Genomic DNA, 22,887 nt, shown 5'->3' with positions numbered 1-22,887 from the left:
TTACATGGAAACAAGGAGAGCTGGACAAGTTAGGTTTCCCTGCGAGTTACTAATGAGTCAATAAATGCCCTGGTGGGTCTGGCCTGTGCCTTGCACAGCAGTGGCTGCTGCTGCTGCTTAGAGCCCAGACCAGACTGGCTGCTTTCAGCAGTTCAGATCCCCAGTGTCCAAAACTGCTGCACCACAGCTGCTCCTACACACAAAACATAACTGCTGCCTCTGAATGAACTTAATTCCTTTTGAACCTGCCTTCACAAATTTCATTCAACTACTCCACACTGTATTCTACTGAACTACCAAGCATTGTACTAAACCAACATAACCTGCAACAGCTCAAGAATTCTACTAAGCAAAAACAGTTGAGAGCACATGACCAACCTCTCATTTTTACTTTTCTCTAGCTATTCAATTTTGGCAATCATCAGAGCTCATACAGTGGGTTGGACACAGCTTTAGCCTAAGCCAGTATGGCCACTGCCACCTTCTAAAACTCAGAAAAATTTTGTAGCTCTCGAAACGAAAACTAATAATTTTAATGGTTCCTTCAGGCTTTAATCCATCATTTGTACTCCATCAATACAAGAATAAATGCTGTTGGGAATACCAAGCAGTTCCAGGCACAGGCAGTGATGAAAATGAAAAACAGCAAAGTTGTACTGATGCCCACAAACACTAAACAGATCAGACAACACAAAAAGTATATCTTAAAATTATAGCAACATGTTATCTTCAGGAATTAGGATATTAATAGCTAGATGTATTTCAAATTAGTTCATTAAGAAATATGTCTAGTGTGTAGACTTAAGTTTTGAAATTCTTACGGAGGTAGTCCTTGGAGTTCATATCTTATCTCTTCTTACAGACCTTCAGAGGTAGACAAATACTCCACAATCTTTCATCACAACTAATTATTTTTATTGGCAGGGTTGGGATGGATGGGCTTTTAGGAAGGTATTTGAAGATTATATACCAGAAACATGCCCATCAGCCATCTCTGTCTAACCAGGATACATGCAGCCCTCCCATAAAGTGGACACAAGCCTCTTCAAGTCTAAAACAGAAGTAATAAGCTTCAAAGGGAAATGCTAATGAAAAACAACCACTGAGTTGAATTAAATGTTTATCATACCATCCAGGAGAACACTATCACTAAAATAATGCACTCAAGCAGGAGATTACTTATTTGTAGTCTCAAAAGCAAAGGTCTGGCTACACCCAGCTGAGATTTCTTTGTATTCCACCAGTGTATCATTTGTTTACAAAATATCTGAAACATTGTTTCTGTGCCTCCAGAAGACAAAAGGTCTGTGACAAGTGGTGCTTGGGAAGAGGTGGGGGCAGAAGTCATCAGAAACCACAACTACACTACATTCACAATAAGTGAGACCAAACAGACACTAAACCAGAGATTTCCTGTTCAGGACAGATTTAGAAACCTCAGGTAGCAAAACAGCCTAAATATGCCAGATCAACAGAAACACAGTTTTAATGGTAAGAAGTCTGAAAACAGCTGAGATTAAAACAATGTTAGAACAAGTACAGTGAAAGGAATGCACAAGGAAATGTGTCTCCAATGAGTTCCTGCAGCAATTCAATCTCACTGAAGTACTCACAAGAAGTATTTACTTTCAGTTTTTCTTCTGTCCTTTGTAGTGTTGCACACATATTGATGCACATGAAGTCAGCAGGAAATTCTCCACCAATGGATGCCAAATTGTTTTAAAACCTCTCTCAAGCTTAACAGCATGAAATGCAAAATCCACGGAAGTCTAAAGCAGGATCATGGCAGTGATCCTGCAACACTTAGAGGCCCTCTCTGGGCACTTGAGCTCAGCTGTTCACTCAGGTGACTGGTTTCCTGCAATCTCCTGGAGGAATGAGTCAGCCCCCTACCTCACAAGAGGAGAAAACCAGCTCTTAAAACTGAAAAGGGGGAAAAAAAAGCTTGGATAGAGTTTAGTAGCCTATCTGAAAATCTTCTTTCACTAGGGGTTGAGCTGAAAACACTCTTCCAAAATGAAAGCATGCTCTGTAGGAGAAGTGGAGGGAAAAGAACAGGGTGAAAAAGCATGTATTCAGAGCTGACAAGTGTAATATACAAGAATGACAGTACAAAGTAGCTGGAAAGTCTGTTTGCCAAGCCATCACAGTAGCACACTATTGTCACTGGCATCCCAGTCCTCAATGGTTTTGGTCGCCACATTTTCTAACCGCTCACGCCTCTTCAATGTAAAAGTATAATCTACCTATTTTCTAATTTTAGGTATTTCTCAAAGGGAAGCCTTTGTTTAGTAAGTTACTAAGCAATAATGTCCTTACAGCTATGGATTCTATTCATGCAAAACAAAATCAAATTTGCTCATCAAGCTTGTCAGCACCAGTCACCCTCCCTGCCAAGTCAGGGCTGGTCACAATACACGCAGTCAGGAAAGGCACTGCTGTGTCAGTTGGCTGGCATTCTTTTGTCTGACCTGATTTATTACTGGCCCAAACATTTCTGAAGTTATTTATGTCAACAAATGTTTGCCAGGATAAGTTTAAATACAGACTAACAGTCTTTCCCCCACTACCCTGCTCTTCAGACCCATACAGGAGATGTACATGCAGTTCTACTGACTGCTTCTCCACATAGAATATTAAGGCCTTTTAACAGCAGCAGACTCTCTGCTACTCAATTTCCACCAGTCCCAAAAGAAGAGAAACCATTGTTTTGCTGTGGCTAAAGCTTTGGTTAGAACAGAAGTTGGTCTCACTAATGAATGACAGGGTAGCAGTCTAGATAAAACAACTGAAAAGTAACACATCCCTGCAAAATTCTTTGAGTCAGAATGCATGTGAGATTGTCAAAGCAGATATTCTAGTTCACAATAAGTAATAAAGTCCAGCTTTCCATTAGGAGCTTTTTACAGTCAGAAAGACGTGATTAGTTATGTCATGCATTCAAATGGTTTTCAAGAATATTACCAAGTGTGAACAACACGCTGTGCATACGCTCTACAGCCACAAGTTTATATACACGGACCAGTCGCTTTGGACTGGGGGAAGTCTACAGAAACTCACCTCACTTGTCAAAATCTTCCTATAAACAAGGTAACCTGGATTTTTGCACAAATATTTTCTGCATCTACCTTCATAAACACACTATGCCTTCACTATGATCAGCATCTACAGAGCACTCACTCTGGACATTTCCAGTAGAATAAATGCAGCTGATGAGAACCCCTAAATGCCCATTGTAGCCATCACCCTCACTAGGTCTAGTCCTCATTTTGAGAGCTCCCTTTGTAAATCTGTTCTCCTGGGATCAGCTGAAGTGTGTGTACTTCACCTCCCCTTCAACTGAAATACAATAATCTGAATTCCAATTTAAGCACCATTTCACATCTTCTCCATAAATCCTAACCTCTTTCAGGACAAACAGGCCAGACAAAGTAGTCTTGCAGGATGGTGCTGAGAACAAGCACACAAATTGGGAAGCAATTTCCCCAATATCTGGATTGAGAACTTGAATAAAAAGTTTCACCTTATAGAATGCAAACAGTCAGCTCCTCATCACTTTCAATCTTGGAAGGATTCAGAAGAAAAAGGCTTGAGTAACCAACATTTCAATATTCAAGACCAATATCTTGGCTAAGAGACCATTCACTCTATTTATTAAAAAATCTCATTTTGACTTTTAAGTAAATTATATCTCATTTCTTTTACACTATACAGAAGAATTACATCACTACTTATGTCACTACTTATGCCACCTAGGGCAAGGGAAAAAAATCAGCATTGGAATGAAGCTGATCCAAAGTAAAACAAATTTTACCTAAAATCTCATTATTATCATCTTCCTCTATGTCCATATTGCATACTAGGACACTGTCAGCACTCAGGTCTGAACCTGATCCAGACTATGAGACTTCCCAGTGAGCATCACAAAGTAGGCAAAACAATCACACAATAATGACCTGTGTGGAAATCACCTAATTCCTACACCTGCATTTTGGCAAACAGCCCCAGATTAAACCATTTTCTTTTTGCCTGCTACCTCTGTCAGCCTCATTCTAACGTGATTAACAGCCTGGAATATTTGTTTGATTTAACAGAGTTCACTACCACATTCAAAAGATCACAAGAATTAATCAAACACACAGTGAAAACAAGTTTTACATTGATTGTGGTTTGACCATAGCAAAGTTACCTATGTCCCTGCTGTCTGGTCTACGGTCAAAGCAGCCTCTTCCTAGGCAGTAAACATTTAAGTTAGACATGATTTTCATTGATTGTATGGATATAAAATGAACAAAACTTTTTCTTTAACGGTGGTAGAGATATTTACTGGTGGTCATAGTTCAGGAGCGATGAGAAACCAACAGTTTTAGCTATCATATTTCTTCCTTTATTTGGTTACATGCTGCAGATGTAAGGAAGGAAACATTTTAATTCACTGAAAAACTCACTCAGAGAATTAGTGGAAAATCTCTAGCAAGCTTGGAGGCTGCAGAAGGGTCTGGTAGAGTCATTACCTTTCTACCCTGTGCACAATGCAGAATAAGAAGCTACCTACCCACCCCTCTGTCAAGAAACATAGTACTTGAAGCTTCCAAATTAGCAAGATAGCCTTTTTGTTCATCAGTATCATGGCAACCCCTGTTGTCATGGCATCATTAAAACACACCACACTAAATTCATAGTCATTAGCAACGTGTGCTCTAACCAATGTTCTAACTACATTATACTACAGCAAAAAATTACAATTTATGGAAAATAATCAGTTAAGCAATTATTTCGATGAGAAAAATCTAGGGACGTGTGAAGTTTGATTAGGAATGAGGAAAAAGTAATAAAAATAGTAACCCAAATGCCTATATTTGAAATAAAAGCATCAGAGTTTTATAAGGGTTTTTTTTTGAGAAGAGCAATATTGACCCAGTTCAGTGAGAATGCATTGAGACTTCCTGCAAACAGCTCACTGAATACAGTACTGAAAGTAGCACTGTTTGATTTCAGTTATTCCACACAAATAATGTTTTTGTAATACAAGAAAGTTTTTAATATTTGGCAAGTCAACTGTCTATTTACTGTCAAACTACTAAATTTGTTTTTAAAGTCAGGTTGCACAAATTTAGGGTAAAATAAAAGAACACCTGGTACTTCCTTTTTTTTTTTTCGTAATTTTAAGGGAAAAAGTTTTGTCTTTACTTTTCAAAATAAGCACCCTGTATATGCAAGCTTGCAATTTTGCAGAAAAAATATCCCTGGGTAGAATACAAAACTATCCCCCGTTATTTAATCCTTCCAGGTTAAATTTTCTAGCATGATGACTTTTTGTTATATATAACAAATGCCCAAATAACCCTTTCAAATTTGTCATTTGTTATCAGGGACTGGCCAAAATACAGCAATCTATCCATTCAGATTCAAGCACTAACCATGCTGATCAGCCTCTGATGTGACCTTGAGCTGTGTTGGTTTTTGTTTTTCATTAAGCTGGGCTGATCCTAACCCATTTTAGTTATGGACCTATTCTGTACTTGTGAATTCAAAACCTGTAAAAAGTCCTTCTTGACTACACATATAGAACAAACCCAGACTAAATTAATTTTCAGAAATTAAAGTTACAAAAATAAAGATGTCTTAAAACAATATTTTCAAAAGTCAATAAAATAGGTGTATATGCAAAACACATCAGAATAATCAAGATCTTATAATTCTGCTTACACTGAAAGCAGTTACATATTTTCCTTTTGTTGGTTTGCCAACTGACATCAGCAGAAAAGCTGTTACTTCACATTTGTCTCACATTTGAATTCATAGATGAATTCCCCATATGTTAAATTAGGAAACCTTTCAGAAAAAAAGCTACCACAATGCAGTTTTAATCTATTTCAACATGCTGTACACTATATGCCTTTAACTTTTTTATTCTACTAGCCTTGACATTACAGTTAACTAACCCAGATGTGTTCAGCCATGCAGTTTAATCTTTAGAATACTTTAATCTTTTATTAAACCCGAATTTAGAGACCAGAAACCAGTAAGGAAAACTGTTAGTGTTTCCTTACTTACCTGTTTCTGACAAATCAGAGTGAAAACACTACATGGTCATTACAGTCACTGTTGATTTCCCTGAATCATCCCAGAGATTAAGAATAAATCTAGGTGAGGATAATGCTTCAGCAGTTTCAGTACATATTTTAAGTTAAAACTGTAAATTATCAAGTGGACATATGGCTATATTCTTTAGTATGAATACATTAGTAATAAATCTGATCTGTCACAGTTCACCAAAAATCATATCTATTGGGACAGGCAACCATACATCTAGTAGTGACTAGTTACTTATTTCTTATTCAAGGATATTTCACTAAAACTTAGTCAAACAGTCACTAGACTGAACAGCTGCCAATGGAAGACACTGTTAAAATAAAATGAGAACTCTTATGCTCCAAGCAACTATGTTCCTTGCATACTGGTTCAAGTTCTGAGAGTACATGAAGTAATATTCACTCAACATTTACAGCACAGATTTTATGAAAAAAAAAAAAAAAAATCACAAAATGAAAGAATCTCCAGCAAGTTGATCATAGCATATCAAACTGGCACACAGAAAGGGTAGTATGAAACTTATGGTTTATTAATTCTAAATAAAATTAATTTAACCTTTGGTAACCAACATCAAGAGATTGTCAAACAATACTTAACATTTAACTCATGTTAATTTTAGTCTAAAATGCTGTTTGTTCTACATGCCTGCCCCTTTTAGCCTAAGCCACTGACTGAGGGAAGAAGCTATTTTACTGCTGCCTGCCCACCTAGTTTTCAAAAGACCTCACAAAGCCAGGCTTACAAGGGAATAAGGTGTTAAACAAGGGGTGTGTTATTTTGTGCATTTATTTTAAAGGATTTTTTTAAACACAACTATGGACTGCTATAGGATGTGATAGTAGTCCATTTCTGGTTTGTTGATTAAACAAAAAAGTTACACTTTAAAATCAACTTAGATTTAAAGTGGTATTCAAGTCCCTAAAGCAGCAGCTGTTAACATTAGTTGTCTAGAAAACTGGTGAACATAAAGGATTAAGGATTATTTGAAGTTTCTTCACTGATGTCCTGCTGAAATCACCACCCAAGAGAGTAAAACCTGACTGCATAACTCACACAGGTGACAGAGTCAATTGAATAGTCCAAAGGAAATACTTTTAAAATCTTCCATTTACTAAACTCAGAAACAGTCAATCTCCACTGCAATATAAAGTTTTGATATCAGTTAATACACACCAAAGCATTTTAGAAGATCTTTGTATAAAGAGAAAGCACAGTAACACTATCATTAAGGCAGCAACTGATATCACACTGGCACTTGCACTTCCCCAAAGACAACAGTAACTCACTGTACATCTCACCACAAATTTTTAACAGAGTAGTATTTCTTCATAAATACCTTGCAACAGAAAAGTGAGAAACACAGCAGAATTCATTTGCTTTGTGGTTCTGGATTCACCCATCTGTTTCTCCTAGTACCACTGAAGTTGTCATTCTAGGCAGTCAATCCTAGATCAAAAATTTCTATGCTTCAGACCTATTGCTTTCTTTCCAAATAAAATTCTCAGCCACCTTCTCTAAAATCTCATGTCTAGTCATCATTTGAAGCCAACTACTGCTCGACAGAGTTCTCCATTGCTTGCTGAATTTGTTTGCTTGTCCTTAACACAAGGGCTTAAACATGAATACCAGAAAGCATTTAATCTGACCACTCTGCAGTCTGAATCCCACTGCTAGCTTCCCCTTCACCACTGGCATCAGCTACTTATCACAGTCACTTTCTCAAAGCCCTTGTCTTCACTCAACTATCACAATTCATGTGTGCTGCTAAGCTTTCAGATAAACAATTTGCAGCTTACTCAACATAGAACAAAGCATACAGAACTACCCCTCAAAAAAGCTGCCTCCTTCAACTGCTCTTCTGTTGGGAGTGGATAACCTTGTTGTGAGCTGAGACCATATTGACTGCCAATTGACTGCTCTGCACCTCCACCACTTTAGTGATTCCACTAAACACTTTTTCCCCACTTGCTGTCAGCACTGGACAACTTCTGGACAGACCTTTTAGTTCCATAGTTGTGGTAGAACAAAATAACTTCCATACCCTGTATACAATCAATGAATGAAATAAAAAGGCTACAGGAGAAACAAAAAAAAAAGAATTCACGGAAAAGCATTCTACTGAAGAATCCATTCATACCACTATAAAAACACTGAGCAGTCTTTAAGCTAATCCTTCAGGAATACCATGTCCATAACTATTTCAGTGACATCTCAGCTTAAAAGAAGAGCTAAGAATATAGCTGTAGTCCAAAAGTAGAATATTAACTGAGATGTTACATTCTGTCACAACACAGAGCCCTAAAACAATCACACCTGCATAAACTGGGACAATTTAAATACAATACTTGAGAAGAACTTGGAAATGCTAAATATAATGTCAAGTCCTAAAGATGCCAAAGGCTCTTTTTGAAAAGGCATGAAGGTGTTTTATTCCACCATACAAATATAATTCCTGCAACTTACTGATCTACAATCCTGCAATTGACGTTTTCCATTATTTTTTCATTTTTTAATGCATCTTTGCTGAAACTTCCTCACTTGGTCTTTCCCATCTTGCAGACTTCTAAAACCAGGAAAATATCAAGATATTACAGAGTCAGAAGAACACTTGATTCCTTCCAAAATAAGAACCTCCCCTTCCCTTTAGCATGTATGTGTAGCAAGCTCCAAAATCCCATGGTCATTCTGTGTCTCACAGGTAAGTAGCACTAACAGAACTTGTACCAACATCATGAACTGCTGCAACACCCACCTGTAAGCCCTGAACCAAAGTTATACACAGCAGAGAGAATCAACATACTTGAAAAAGGGGACATGTTATATTACTAAAATAGCTTAAATATCTGAACTAGTTCAGTCATGACAAAGAAAACAAGACTGAAGATGTTAAGTTTTGTTAACTTAAGATTAAAACTGGTTTATCAACTAAAAATAACTGTAATTGGCAAGTAAGAATTCCTACGTACTTTTAAAAATTAGTCCAAGAAATTATTCAAGCAATAAAGGAGAAAAAATTGGTGAAAAGGAAAAATCCTTTGTTCAGCTAAATCTCAGCCTCAACAAAAGAAAATTCCTCATTTTGCATTTACACTGTTCTGTAACAAATGCCATTAAGATGAAAGTTTAACTCACATGTAAGTTTTTTCTACAGCCTTACATGAGTCACGTCCGTCTTCCATAAAAAGGGGCATTTTAGGCAGACAAAGGAATAAGCCCCCATAAAATCCCTATTTTCCCGAGGAAAGGGAAACAGCTACATACGAGAATCAAGGTCCAAGCTCTGTATCAAATCTCCTACCCTACCATGCTATTCTAACTCTAATCCATTTCCAAGACATTATCTCTAACAATCAAATCACTGCAACTGTCAGATAAGATGAACATTCACTCAGAATTAAGCAACAAGTCAGCTTCAGTTCCGTGACCTAGCTACATAAATAGGAAGAACAAACACTTCCAACAAAACTGGTGGAAAAGGAATGGTTTAGTCTATGAAATCTTCATGAAGTCAGGATCATTAAGATGACAATTACAACTGTTAACTCTATGCTGTCAGGCATACAAAAATTATTTGTATTGGTGTTCTTTTATGTTGCAACTTTGATAAATTGATGCATGAGCAAAATGAGAAAATTGAATATTTTTGTGGATTTGCTATAATACATTTCACCAAGAGTGGGAAACTAATTTATGGCAAGCATTTTTTGTTTTGTTTTTAAACACAAGAGCTCCTGAGCTCCTACATGTACCTGGGAACTGCTGTTTAGAACACAAGACTTAGACTGAATATGGGTCAATTCTTACCTTTCAGACGTTATGACAGAGTTCTTTGAGAGATACAAGTTGTTTTTTTGGTTCAAGTGTTCCTGCTCCTTAAGCTGTAAACTACATGAGAAGGATTTTTGTTGTTGAAAGGCCTGGCTTTACTGTCAAAAATTAAAATACCACTATTCATCCTCTTCCTCACTAGTGACCTTGCATCTTGCTGATCTTGTCATTTCAGCTCAATTAGTCTAGTTGCTGTGATGGAAAGGGAAGCTAATTCTAATAAACACTCCAGCTAAGGCTCTAAGTGTTTTGAGTTGCTTTTGTACATCAGAAATGTGAAAAGGAGTAAGAATGACGTTTTCCCTTGTATTACATTTTTTAGCACTTCAAAAGCAACGTAAGAATGAAAAATGCCTGTGCTCTCTTATAAATAGCTCAGAATTTTCCTAAAGAAAGAGATGCTAATTATTTAAGTCAACCAAAGTATCTGACTGCACATAAGGGTTGATTTTACATTTTAAACACTCACGAGCCTTCAAGACACCCCCCTCCTGACTGCTGATCTTAGACACTATAGCAACAAGTGAACATTTGTTCTGAAGGAATGTGGAGTATGCAACTGGGGGAGGGGTAGTACTATCAGCCACGAACTTATCTCCTGGTCCACTAAGTTATTATTTAACTTCAATCTTCCCTGAAACTGAAGAAACAGCATTTACTATCCAACATTAGCAACCAGCATTTAACAGGCAGCTTACACTTTGACTATGAAGAACACAGATTTGCTTGAACTCAACTTCAAGGCAAGGTTGGTTTTTTCCTCTTGTTCAGAACAGTGGAAACAGAAGAATTGTTCCATGGCTGCAGATGAATTAAGCAGTGCACTACCATTGCAAACTTGTAAAACCAAACAAAATACCCAGCTCCTCTGGCTCTGGTCACAGCATCTGAAAGTCCAAGACTTTAAGCAGCCAGCAGACTCAGAAAACAGGAGGCTTGGGCAAAACAGACTGTGGGATGATCTGGAGTGAAATGAGAAGAAAGGTGGGAAGTTTGCTCTCCCAGATTAAGTGCAATGTTCCTGAGGAAAACCTATGGTTCATAACTATGCCTGCCTCCCATAAACTGACCGTAAAATAGCTTTTTTTGCACTGCTGTGGGTTTGCCTTCATCCAGGCTGCACATCACTCTTTCTTTGACTAGCTTCTCAACTCTGAGCAAACTGGACAGGAACATGACTCAGGGCCAGGGATCTCAGTGCTTTGTGTCCAAGAGAGGGACCAGAAAATGACAGTGTGAAAATGAAGGAAGCATGGGAAAATGACCAGGAGGTCTCTGGCTTGCTGTGGTCCTACAGCTACACTAAAAGAAGCAGCCTGTCTAATTTTTTTTTCTCTGAGTTTTGCCATTAAAAAACCCAGGAAAACCTCTTTTTAAAAGTCACTACTATTACCTTTCAGTTCCTAGCAACAGTTTTACTTGTTAAAGAAAATTCAAGAAACTATTTACCTTGTTCTTATCCTTGTTTATATCCTTCACATCTTTTAGCTTGAAAGACTTTTTTAGATTTGTGAAAGGACAATTTCAGTTTCAGATTGACAGAACTTCTACTTAGCAGTGACTACTTGAGATATGTGAAAGGGTGTACTAAGGAATTGCCAGGTCAGAAAGACTGGAAGCAGATATGACTTTGCACGTAAGAAGCAGGCTTCAGAAAGGCAAGTTTAGAAGATGACTGTCAAATTGAAGCGTGCCAAAAGCTCAGTGAGAAGGTGACTGGTTAATTTGCCATCTGCAAAGGGCATCCTCTGCTTGCTGTTCTCCCCACCACCACCCCACCTTTCATACACTCCTGTCAAACTTAGCATTCAATAAAGGAGACAAAAGAATTTACACAGCTTTTAGCAGTGTATGCTGTGATGCCAGCCTGGAGGGCCACACCAACTCTGCCTAGAGCCTCACAGTCTTGCTCCATTTTAACCTCTGGCCACTTGTTCTTTTGCCAGCCACCTTCTCCCTCTTTGCTGGTACTCAGTACAACCTTACAGCCAACTCATTGAACTGATCTGGCTAAAAACTAGTTCCTTTCTTCCTAGGACTAGTTTTCAGGTAGATCTGCCCCCAAAACTTGGCTTGCTATGCAGTCACCAGAGAACTACCACCAGTGTCAGGAAGAAACAGTGAGATCACAGCAGCTCATGGAGAAGTTTCTTTGTGAACTGCTGTGGAAATAGACTATCATTCTGTTAAAAAAAAAACCAAACATAACAAGCCTTATTATAAGAAAACAGCAGGTTTAGATGCATCTTGAGGATTTTAAACAGTTACAGAACTGTATCAACAATTAAGCTGCTGATGGAGAGAGGGAAATAAAGGCAATTTCTGCAGGAGCACATCAGAAGTTATTCCTTGCAGCTGCCCCAGCCTGGTTCAGTCCTGGCCTCCCTAATACTGAGGCTCAAACAGCCACTTCTGCTAACTCTGCCATGGGAACCATAACATCCAAAGCAGCAAACACAAGTCGTCAGAAATCACCTTTTAACATCTAATTTGGTTCAGCAAGAGGGTGAACAATCTTATTACAGGCAAATTAAACATGCATTTTAAACATGCAGTTAGTTCCTTGTGGATCAAGTTTGAATAGAGCTACAAAGCACAAAAAAAATACATTTTAATAATAAAACACAAAATTATTCTTCAGATACTGGAAGCGTATTACATTTTGACAGATTCTGGAAGTGATAAACCTTAAAATTCCACTTTAGACTATTTGTCAACATCCTCAACTGTTTTTAATTCTGTAATATTATTTATTAGTTACTAGACAGTTTGTTTTCCATCTTTTTTGTGCTACGTGGAATAAGAGAAACAACGTGCTACACATTACATGGATTCCTCTGCTTTTTTTCTAGCAATTCTCAAAGGTCATTTAATAATAATTCACAAGCAGGTTGTTTACACATTTGATAATCACTATGTTTTCACAGTTCCCAGAAGTTAGCTGCCCTGACAGCATTTTCCTTTCCCTTTTCTCATAGAAGTTTTTTATCAAACAAAATACTACCCAGCAGAAAACCAGCACCACCTTCCAGAAGAAGTCCTAAGAGATCAGTCCAACTGCCTTCAAATCAAAACAAATATAAAAAACTCTCCCAAATGTTGCTTCCAGAAAGTGCTGCAAAGAAAAGTAAATGCTTTATCAGATCCTTGTTTAGAGCAGTTTGCCCACCTACCAAGCATTTTAGTATAAGGTGTCATTAGACAGGTAAATACATCTAGTTTAAGGTGTATCAAAGACAGCACCTTTCACTGAGAAACATCAAAACTGGAATAAAGAACAAACAGCAAAATTACACCTAGTATTAAAAATTATCATAAATTCAATCTGTAATCTTCACTGCAGTAACTAATGAGCTTCAGATTTCCCTAGCAAAACAGGGCAAACTGACTTTCAAGAACACTGCCTCAGAAAAAAGGACAGTAGTATTTTAGACTATAAGAAAATAAGGAAATAAATGAAATGCTAAAAATACTGCAGTGCCTTAATCATACTAAAAATAGGGACAATATACATTATCAAGCCAGGAAGGGCTGAAGAGAAATCATTCACCTTTGAGCCTCAGGCACTATATTCAGTAAATGGCTTCTGGCTTTTAGTGTAGTACTCGATTAACACCAATCTGCCTGGTGCTAAAAGAAGGTTTTGAAGTCACTAGAGATTACAAGTTCCTCATTTTGAGGAAACCTTTTACCTTGAGACACCTTTAGAATTGTCCCACTGGGGTGAATATTTTATCCTTCAAAAACAACAACCTGATAGGTTTCAAGTTAGGTAGCATTCCTGATGTGTTTGAAAGTATTGGTGCTACTGTAAAGAGAATGCAAACATTCCTGACCAGGCCATCCAGCTTCAGCAGTACTTTAAAAAAAAAAAAAAAAAAAAAAAGGAAAAAAAAAAGCCAAAACCACCAAACTGAAACCAAAGCTAAAAAAAAAAAAAAAACAACCCAAACCAAAAAAACCCAAACAAACAAAAAAAAAAAGCCCAAATCAAAAAATCGATCAAACTCTAAAAAAATCAGACATGTTCTGATCCTCAGAGAAATCTGGGATGAAAGATAATACCTTTATCTTGCTACTCTGGTTCCAAGACACCAGGGAAAAAAAGAGTATACTAATATTTTAGAATGAACTACAATTTACATTTGTTGAAGATAGGATGAAATTAAAGAAAAAGTTTTTGCTTATTAAAAGGAGGCAGAATTACCCACATGAAGGACACAACATCACACTTTGATGATTACTTCAAAGTTTGTGATAAAGTAAGCAAAAATTCCAAAGTATATTCTAAAGTACAATCAAGATGACTACATATTAAAATATGATTATTCCTGCACTTGTAAACCACATGCAAATTTTACCCTTAGAGCTATTCATAATGAAACACAGTATTTCCCACAGTCTCAAGGGCAGACCTTATGGTATATATTATATTCCTTAAAAAAAAAAAAAAAAGTAGCAGATGTCACAAAACTAGTAGCTAAGTACCTTCAGAGTAGGGAAACAGGAATGCTTTCTCCCTCTCTAATGCAATACAAACAAGAGCTGCTATGTACCGTTTAAAGATTAAATACTTAATTTCAGTACATAATTTGAAGATATTTTACTGTGTCCTAAATATTCGATTGAGTGGTCTTTTTAAACCTGAGAAAATGTATCTCATCTGAGCAAAGACCACACAGTAACATCATTTACTTGAAGCAACAGTAAAATTTATTATATGCAGTAAAAGCCTGGACTGTAGTCACCAACCTCATACATAAATACCTATTAAATAGATTCTCAACTTTGCATATCAATGCAGTAAGCAGTGGTTTTTTTGAACTGGTTGAGTCCCTAGTAGAAGTTTGTAAGAGTTACGTCCTGCATGTTTGGGACAAGAACTAATCTCTTCAAGTTACAGGATTTACCTTAAATATACCTCACACACTTCAAAATCTTTCTTATTTTCAATACTGTGGTCAGGTTTTTAAGTCCTCAGCAGGTCTCCGTGGGAAGCAAACAACTTCTCAGTTCCTAAAACTGCTTTTACCACAGGAAGTTGCTTCTTTTAGCTTGAGTGCCACTACTCTGAAAATCACAGATTGGCTCCAGCCTTTCGACTGTACTTCCCTGGGTGTCCTACCTCTGCAAAGAGGGGTGTAAGCTAAGGCAACAACAAGGTTCTCACACTCTCAGCCAATAGCTGCAATGTTACTGTTGGAACTCAAAGCACAGAAAACACACCAGCTTTCAAGCCATTATGCCTTAACAATTTGTACTTGGGATGTACATTAGAATGGAAAGAAGTAAACCTGGGGCACATCAGGAAAAAATGCCACCCATAAAACTGAACAGTCACATGCACAGCACTAAGAAATTATAGGAAATTAACTGAGTTTTCTGAGTATTAATTCAACGTACACTCTCAGGTGTGGCTTTCCAGGCAGGAATTGCTAGGGAATTGTTTTCATTTTCTTCTTATCAGAAAAGAAGACTGACTTATTTTGAGACTTCTCAATAAATTTAAATTATCTCTAACTACATAAAGTATAAATGGTACAACTGAAGACAACCTTCCAGTTCAAACACGAAAACACAGTGACAACAACTGTCCTTACTAGTACTAGCCACACGACAATCTTGCTCATCTGGAAATTCAGCTGAAGACTGGACCAAGGGACTGATGCACTACCTGCATCAGTTGCACTAACCACCACTACAGTTTCAGCCAGACATCAAGCAGAATTAAATACAGAATTTGTGAAACAGCACTGGATTCATTGACCTAGGGTCAAAAAATGCCCAGAGCTCTCCTTTAATGAAGACAACGTAAAGTATCTTGATCTTCCAGTGACTCCCAGATTGGATCACTAATAACAGAATGTTACATGCAGTGAGTGCAAGGCCAAAAGGACAGCAAGAACTGAAGCGTGTGGAACATATGGTACTTCACTCAACACAAGAGAAAACTGCAGCTCCCTCATGTCCAAACAGCTATCAAACTTTTAAACTCTACAGTTTCTTTCAGAGTGTTTTGTTTGCTGGTTTGGGGTGCTGTGGTTGGTTGGTTGTTGGTTTAAGTTTCCCTTTGCTGACAGGTATCAAAAATTTATTCAGCATTATGACAATGAGACTACTGTAAGAAATGAAATCATGTTAGCATAAGGAATGCAAGAGAAGAAATCTACAGAACATTTAATTTACCTAATACTCCCCTCAAGAGATTCCAACTTACTCTTCATGCGACAAATCAACTTGCATTGGTACCATAACAAAACACAGCTCAAGTCTGTAATCCCAAAGCATTTATGCTCTACTTTAGACACAAACACATGTTATAACCCAAAATCTTAGATTTGTCATCCAAGATTCATCAGATGAATGTTAAGTGAACTACAGGTGAGTAACTGCTGGGCTCTTCTATGATAGCTTAGGTAGCACAAACAGGGAACACAAGCATCAGTCAGTAGGAACGACACTGAAGGCACACCCCCTTGGCAATCAGCTGCCAACCATTGCAGGACCCCAGCAGCAGAATGGGCACAACTGGGAGCCACATGCTCAAGCCTGAAGCTGCTGTGCATCAGGAGTTTAGACAAATCTGCCAGAGAGCCAACACAACAACTCACAGTTGATGCAGAAGCTGAGGGAACAGTGGGTAGAAGCTGAAAGACCTACAGCAGTCTCTAGGCATGCTTACCAAGCAAATATAAACACTCACTGATGCAACTCTTCCAAAAAGGAAGAAATTAATTTCCCATCCCTGCAACTGATTCCATCTTCAAATAATTGATGTAACTAATTTCAGGATGGTGGTAAGCTGCAAGCATTACAAACCAGAATTTTATATGCAAGAAGTCTGTTCAACCACCATGGTAAGTTTTTGTTAGTTTTTGGACAGGCAATTGTGAATGTTTCCAAACATTAGAAAATGCAAACCAAACAATACAGCTTCTAGGAGGCTGTCTCCAGCCAGCAGCAAGCATGGCCAGCATTACAGAGCTCACTATATTATGGGGACAAAGGTCAAAAAGAAAACTCCCAACTATGGAAAAGAAACATCTTTCCATTATAAATTATACATCCTTCAAATGGACAACACAGTTTCACAAATTAATTCCATACTGTATTATAAATTATGATGACAACTCCTGTTTTCCATGTTACTTTTCTTGGCTCTTTTGAGCTCAAAATTTTAAACTGACAAGTAGTTAACTACTGCTGCATGGCAATGGGAACACTTCAGTGTTTTGACAGTCCTTTCCTACAGGATGCCCATTTCATTCTCAGCAGGCACCAGACACCCAACCACACAAATAACTCTGCTCATCCTGTGTGCTCAGCAAAAACTATGAGGACATAAAAGTGATCACTAGTGTCAAATTATTGTTCTGTTAAGAATGGTTCACACACATTTTAGCAGCAGTATTTCAGCTGTGTGCACACTCACTTGAACACAGAGGTGACTGCAAATGTTCAGCACTCAGGACATCTTATACAAAACTGCTCTGGCTGTCAGTTCAGTTGTTAATCTCACAAAATTCAGATAAAAGCTTTCCTGCTGATGACCAAAACTGGACTACTGGTATTGCCCCAAAAGGAACAGGAACACAGTAATGCACACCTCCTGCAGGCAATAAAATTTGCAGTTTCCACCTGCTGGCAGAAGACAGTAAATACTTCTCTTGCAAAGGAAGACAGTGTAGTTATATTTTACCCTAAAACTCAAACTACTAGTGTGGGAGACCTTCAAAAACAAAAATCAGCCTAGAAAACTGAAATATAACCAAAATAGTAATCAAATTGTTTGGAATTACAAAAACCATTTTAACCATTCAAGTGGTTAAAAAACTAATCAGTCGATAGTCTCACAAATTTAAGCATCACCCTAGACAGCCTACTAAGAGCTTATTTTCCCTTGATTATGAAACAGATTGCAGTGTTCTGGTGAGGAAATGCAGAACCCAAACAAAAAACCATCACTTCCTGTAATCACCATGCTGGGGGTGGGGAGGGAAGAGGAAGGTAAAGGGCAGGGGGAAACAACCACAGCAAACACTAGTTAAAACACACAAGTGGAGTTGTTAATTAAGAGTTTCAGAAAATCTAAGAATTAAGAACAACTGACACACCTTCTGAAAGAAAGGCTTCCTTCAAATATAGTAGCACATCTGCAAATTTTCTGACATCATTCACCAGTTGCATGATATATTCTGGATCCACAACAGGATTATCATAGCAGTCAGAGTTGGAGCTAATGCTGCTCAGAGAGCTGCTCTTGGTGCTGCGCCCCATTCCCCAGTTTGCTGAAGTCGAGCTGGTGAAGAAGTTGGAGGTAGACAGGCGGGCTAATCCCAAACCACGCTTGTTACTTCCGCCGTTCTGCCGCAACATCCCAGCAGCCGCTGCGCTTGGAGAGCTCCCGCAGTCAACGCTCACTGTCACTTGATGTCCATTGGACAAGCCAAAGGTGAAACCCTTAAAAACCGGGGAGGGAGAAGGAGGGGGAAGAGAAGGAAAAATGCTGATTAGTATAGAAATATATGTGAAGCAACACTTTTGTACCGACAAGATCCAAAGCTTCTTTCAAGACGATACTGCTTTACATAAACATACTGTGTATTAAAAAGGCTTTGACTATTTGAAGTTATTTAAATTTGTACAGAAGATAGATTGTTGCATTAAAAAAAAAAAAAAATCAGTGGCATGCCAAAATTATTTCAAAAGCTAATCATGATGCATGCTTATTTCATGAGAAGTTTCTTCCATGAATATTTAGAAATTGCATTCTCTACATTTACCAAGACCTATTCTTTACCATGAAATGTTATTTCAACTGGATACAATCACAAACCCACTTGATGTGATACAGACTATGATCTGTATCCCCTCTTGCATGAACCACCAAGCTGTATTCAGCATCCTTTCTCTTAAGATAATACACAGCCTTGATCTAATAGGATAAATTTTCTTTGTGCGGTGTGCCATGCAAGAAACCATGGCCTATCACAGTTTGTCTCAGAAAGGAAAATATCCTCAAAGAAGTTATGTGGGCTTTTCAGCCTGTTATCTATTAATATGAAAGGCAATCAAAAGAAAGACATAGAAAAATGAAGAAAATTAAATATTTTAGTATCAAAGTTCACCTGCAAGTCTCAGTGCAGTTATCTTGAATAACATTGCTCAGCTCTGAAAGTTCCACCATAAAAATGCACAAATTTGGGGGAGTATAAACTAAGAAACTACCTGCATTCCTTTCCTTTAGGGGAAAAAAAAAAAAAAAAAACAAACGGGAAAGCTACTGAAAATTTTTCCATGTCAGGTTTAGCGATTCATTTCAAAGCAAACTGCAGGTGGCAGAGTCAGGTACACTTCCAGCAGCTCCCACAACGCCTGCTGTTGTTCTCTCAATACCAGGCGAAATTCACAGTGTTTACACTATAGCGTAAACACCACAGGGGAAAAAAAACCCCAAAAGTCAAATTGGAACACAACAGCTAAAAAGTTAATGTGGGTTGCAGACACATCTGCAGCAAATCTTCAAATTCAATTACTTTACCTGAAAATAAAAGTTATTATAAACTAAAAAATACAGGTTGAAACGGGTTCTCCTGCATATGTTTATATTTGGTTAGACCAACTGAAGTAGTAGCACCTTTACCACTTTGAACACACCCACTATGAATTTCAATAGGCATTACTCTAATACACTTCAATTATTTTTCCATTATTTCTGCTTTATTTCTGTTTGCAGTTTAAAAATATCAGAGGAAACATGGTCAAAGCAGTTGTTTTTGTAATTAATGTGCAAGCCTTCCAGGGAGTGTGTGCGGGGGGGGTGGGGAGAGGGGAAAAAAGATTCAGAATTTAACACAAATTAACTGCTCTAATTTCTGTTTACTGCTTAAAGTCAGTATTTATAAGAACACTCATCACACTGTACAAATAATGCAGATAATTAAGCAATTCCAAACACCTCAAGTAGATTGAAGTGAGGTTTACATTAAACATAGTGTTTAAGCAAGTTTCTTCTGTTCCCACATATAATTCTCATGGCTACAAAGCCACTTTGCAATTCTGCCTTGCAATTAGAGGCAAAATAGAACCTTCTCTCCTCTTAACAAGTGTGATATCTATTTATATCGAGAAAGATTTTCATATTATTTAAAAGACATGCCTCTTTTAAGTCTGGCCAGCTTCAGAGTCAACTTTTTAAGCTGCATGATGTGTTAGACCTGTTCCAATGGCAAGTCCATGCTTCTAAAGCTGTGTTATTTTAGAAACGATGCCTTTTTTTGTACAAGCAGTACAATAATGCCACCACTCTGAAAATGGTAAAAGTGATGACAAACTGTTTCTAAGGGGGAAAAACTTGTGCTTAGAAGTTTTTTTTTTGAGCAGCTTAGCACAAGAGGCACCTTTTCCTCGTAAATATCAGCCCTTATGTCTGGTGCTCCAGTGTTACAAGGCAGATGGGGAACGTTTCCCTCCCAGAACACATGCCTTTCATTACTGAGAAGTGTTTCATATTTCTTCAGGAGACTCTGGCTTTGAAAGCGAAAAGCATCCACCAGCTTTGTTATAAACGCCTCCAGACTCCTCTGGCTCACAGCGAGCCATTGCCCGTCCCGACGGAAAAAAGATGAAAAACTAAAGCGCCAGATATTTCAAAAATTTGCTCTCCCAGCACAATCTCCCCGGTAGGGAGGGGAGAGAAAAAAAAAAAAAAAAAAAAAAAAAAAAAAAAAAAAAAAAAAGCAAGAAAGAAAGGAAAGAAGGGGCCACGTCGCAGGCGGGCCGAGGGCAGGGCCGCTCCCGGTGCCCCGGGCGGGGGTCGGCGCTCCGCCCTGCCCCCGCCGCGCACTCCCGGCGCCCCGCGGCCGCCCCGGCCCGCACGGCCCCGCGGCGGGCACTGCCGCGGCCGCAGCAGGCACCGGGCAGGGGCCGCCGGAGGTGCGGGGCACGGCGGGGGTGGGCGCGCTGGGAAGCGCCCGGTGCTGCTTCGGGGAACCGCCGGGCGGGGCGGTGAGGGTCGCCGGGGCCAGATTCGCACCGGGAGGGGCCGCCGGGCCCCTCCAGCCGCCCCCGTCCCCCCGGCGGCTCACCGGCGCCCTGCCCCACGCTCGCCCACGGCTCCTCCCGGCGGCGACAGGCGACGCCCCCCCTCCTCCCGCCGCAGCGTTCCCACCGCCCGCGGCCGGCGCTTACCGGAGAGCGGCGGCCGAGCGCAGGTAGCAGCCGGGCCGCCGCGGGCCCCACGCGCGGCCGCCCCGCTGCCCATGGAGCGCCCTCCCCTCTACGAGCCCCGCTCGCCGCCGCCGCCCCCGGGGTCGCCGCCGCCCCCGGCCCCGCCCGCGCTCCGCCACTGGCCGGGTGCTTCGGGGGCGGGGCTCCCGCCGGACACGCCCCCGGGGCCCCGCGAGCGCCGGTGCGCGGGAGCTGCGCGGGGCCGGCGCGCGGAGCGCGGCAGGTGCGGCGCGCGCAGCGAACGGCGGGAGCGGGAACGGGAACGGGAACGGGAACCGGAGCCGCCCGCAGCGGGAACCGGAGCCGGAGCCGCCCGCAGCGGGAACCGCCGCCACTCAGCGCGGGGAGAGGAGCCGCACAGCTGCGACTGCCGTGCGCACAACGAGCTTCAAAAGGGAGGAGAAGTCCAAATTCAGGCTACGTGGTGTTTAGCAAACAGGCTCCGCTTTTAAGTGATTTGGCCAACAAGAAACACAAACACCGTGGCAAAGCGCAGAAAAAAATTTCTCATGCTGAACCTCCCACGCTTTGTATTCCTGGATCCAGTTTATCATTAATTGTACAGCTTCCAGTATTGTTGTGAGTGAGTAACGTGTGCGTGCACACACACACGCTTTCTATAATACTCAACCCACTTTTATTCCAGGATGAGCTCTGTTGGCTACTTATTGAAAATGAAAACAGTAACAAAATTACTATATAACCTCAGACTATATCTCCAGCATGGGTGTGGATTCAGCTACCCAGACAGCCCAAATTTTGGCATAATTTATCTTCTGAATTTAGTTGCATGTGCAGATATATGCACTTTTTCTGGTTAAGAGGAAAGAGAAGCTGGAAAAGCAGAAATTTGCATCATCATACAGAAACTCAGATCCCAGCAACACCACGACCTTTAGACCCGAGTACAAACTTGTTACATCACCTCACAGTGATTGATGGCAGCAGTAGTTTTTCCATCTTGTAGAGGCAGGACTACAAACCCACACTTTATTTCTCATTATTAAAAGGCCTTTTAAATTCAGCAATCTTAGATCCAATGCCCAGTGATCCAAGGTCTGGAATGGGACTTACTTTCAATAACGTATCAAAGCCCTCAGCACCTAATTCCTAGCCCAGTTCCTTAACCCTAGCAGTTTCAGGCTTTACATCTTCAATTTCCCCATCCTGACTCCAGCCTCCTTCCCCAGCCACTCCCATGCAGGATTTTTGTTAGAGCACCAATCTTCTCCTGCGTTCATCCTTCCTCTCCATATCTGCCATCATTTATTCTACTGGAAGAATTTTATTACATTTCTTTCAGAATTCATAAAGCCTGAAACTAAACAACTAAACTAAAACAAGTTGTGACATTTCTTATCTCTAGTGTCAATGTTAAGCACTGTTCAAATACATTTCTTCACCTTGAAAAATTCTAAATAACATGTGATGTAAATTTAGAAATCCAGTGTTATAAATTCTTCAAGTCTTCTAAGCAAGGGAAAAAAAAAAGTAAAAAAGAAAACAATACTCTAACCTTCAAAAGGATTTTGATCATTCAGGTAATTGATACTGCAAGTGTCAAAATCAGGCCAGAGTAAATAATTGTAAACTAATTTAATGTGAAAACAAGGAAGTATGGTAGGGAATGTGGGCTAAATAGTACAATCAACAATCAGAGCATCAGAAAAAGAAAGGTTTATTGTGAGAAAAGTCATTGAAACCATTAGATAAGTGTTCAAAAACAATAAAAAA

The 22,887-nt window shown here is 39.5% G+C and overlaps 1 protein-coding gene across 1 annotated transcript in view; it reads right to left on the bottom strand.

Moving 5' to 3' along the window:
* The window catches only part of ARHGAP29 (Rho GTPase activating protein 29), a 49,436-nt gene extending 28,248 nt beyond the window's left edge, over window positions 1–21,188 (bottom strand). The window contains exons 1-2 of the mRNA XM_053985421.1: window positions 21,115–21,188; window positions 18,039–18,384 (exon numbers count right to left, since the gene is read on the bottom strand). Coding sequence (XP_053841396.1) covers window positions 18,039–18,300 — 262 coding nt within the window. The 5' untranslated portion in view covers window positions 18,301–18,384; window positions 21,115–21,188. The remainder of the gene's footprint in view (window positions 1–18,038; window positions 18,385–21,114) is intronic.
* Between the last annotated feature and the right edge of the window lie 1,699 nt (window positions 21,189–22,887).

This window comes from Vidua macroura, chromosome 9 (assembly GCF_024509145.1).
Source record: "Vidua macroura isolate BioBank_ID:100142 chromosome 9, ASM2450914v1, whole genome shotgun sequence".
Classification (NCBI taxonomy): Eukaryota; Metazoa; Chordata; class Aves; order Passeriformes; family Viduidae; genus Vidua; species Vidua macroura.
Note: the sequence above shows the minus strand (reverse complement) of the source record. Positions and strands in the feature narration are given on the sequence as shown.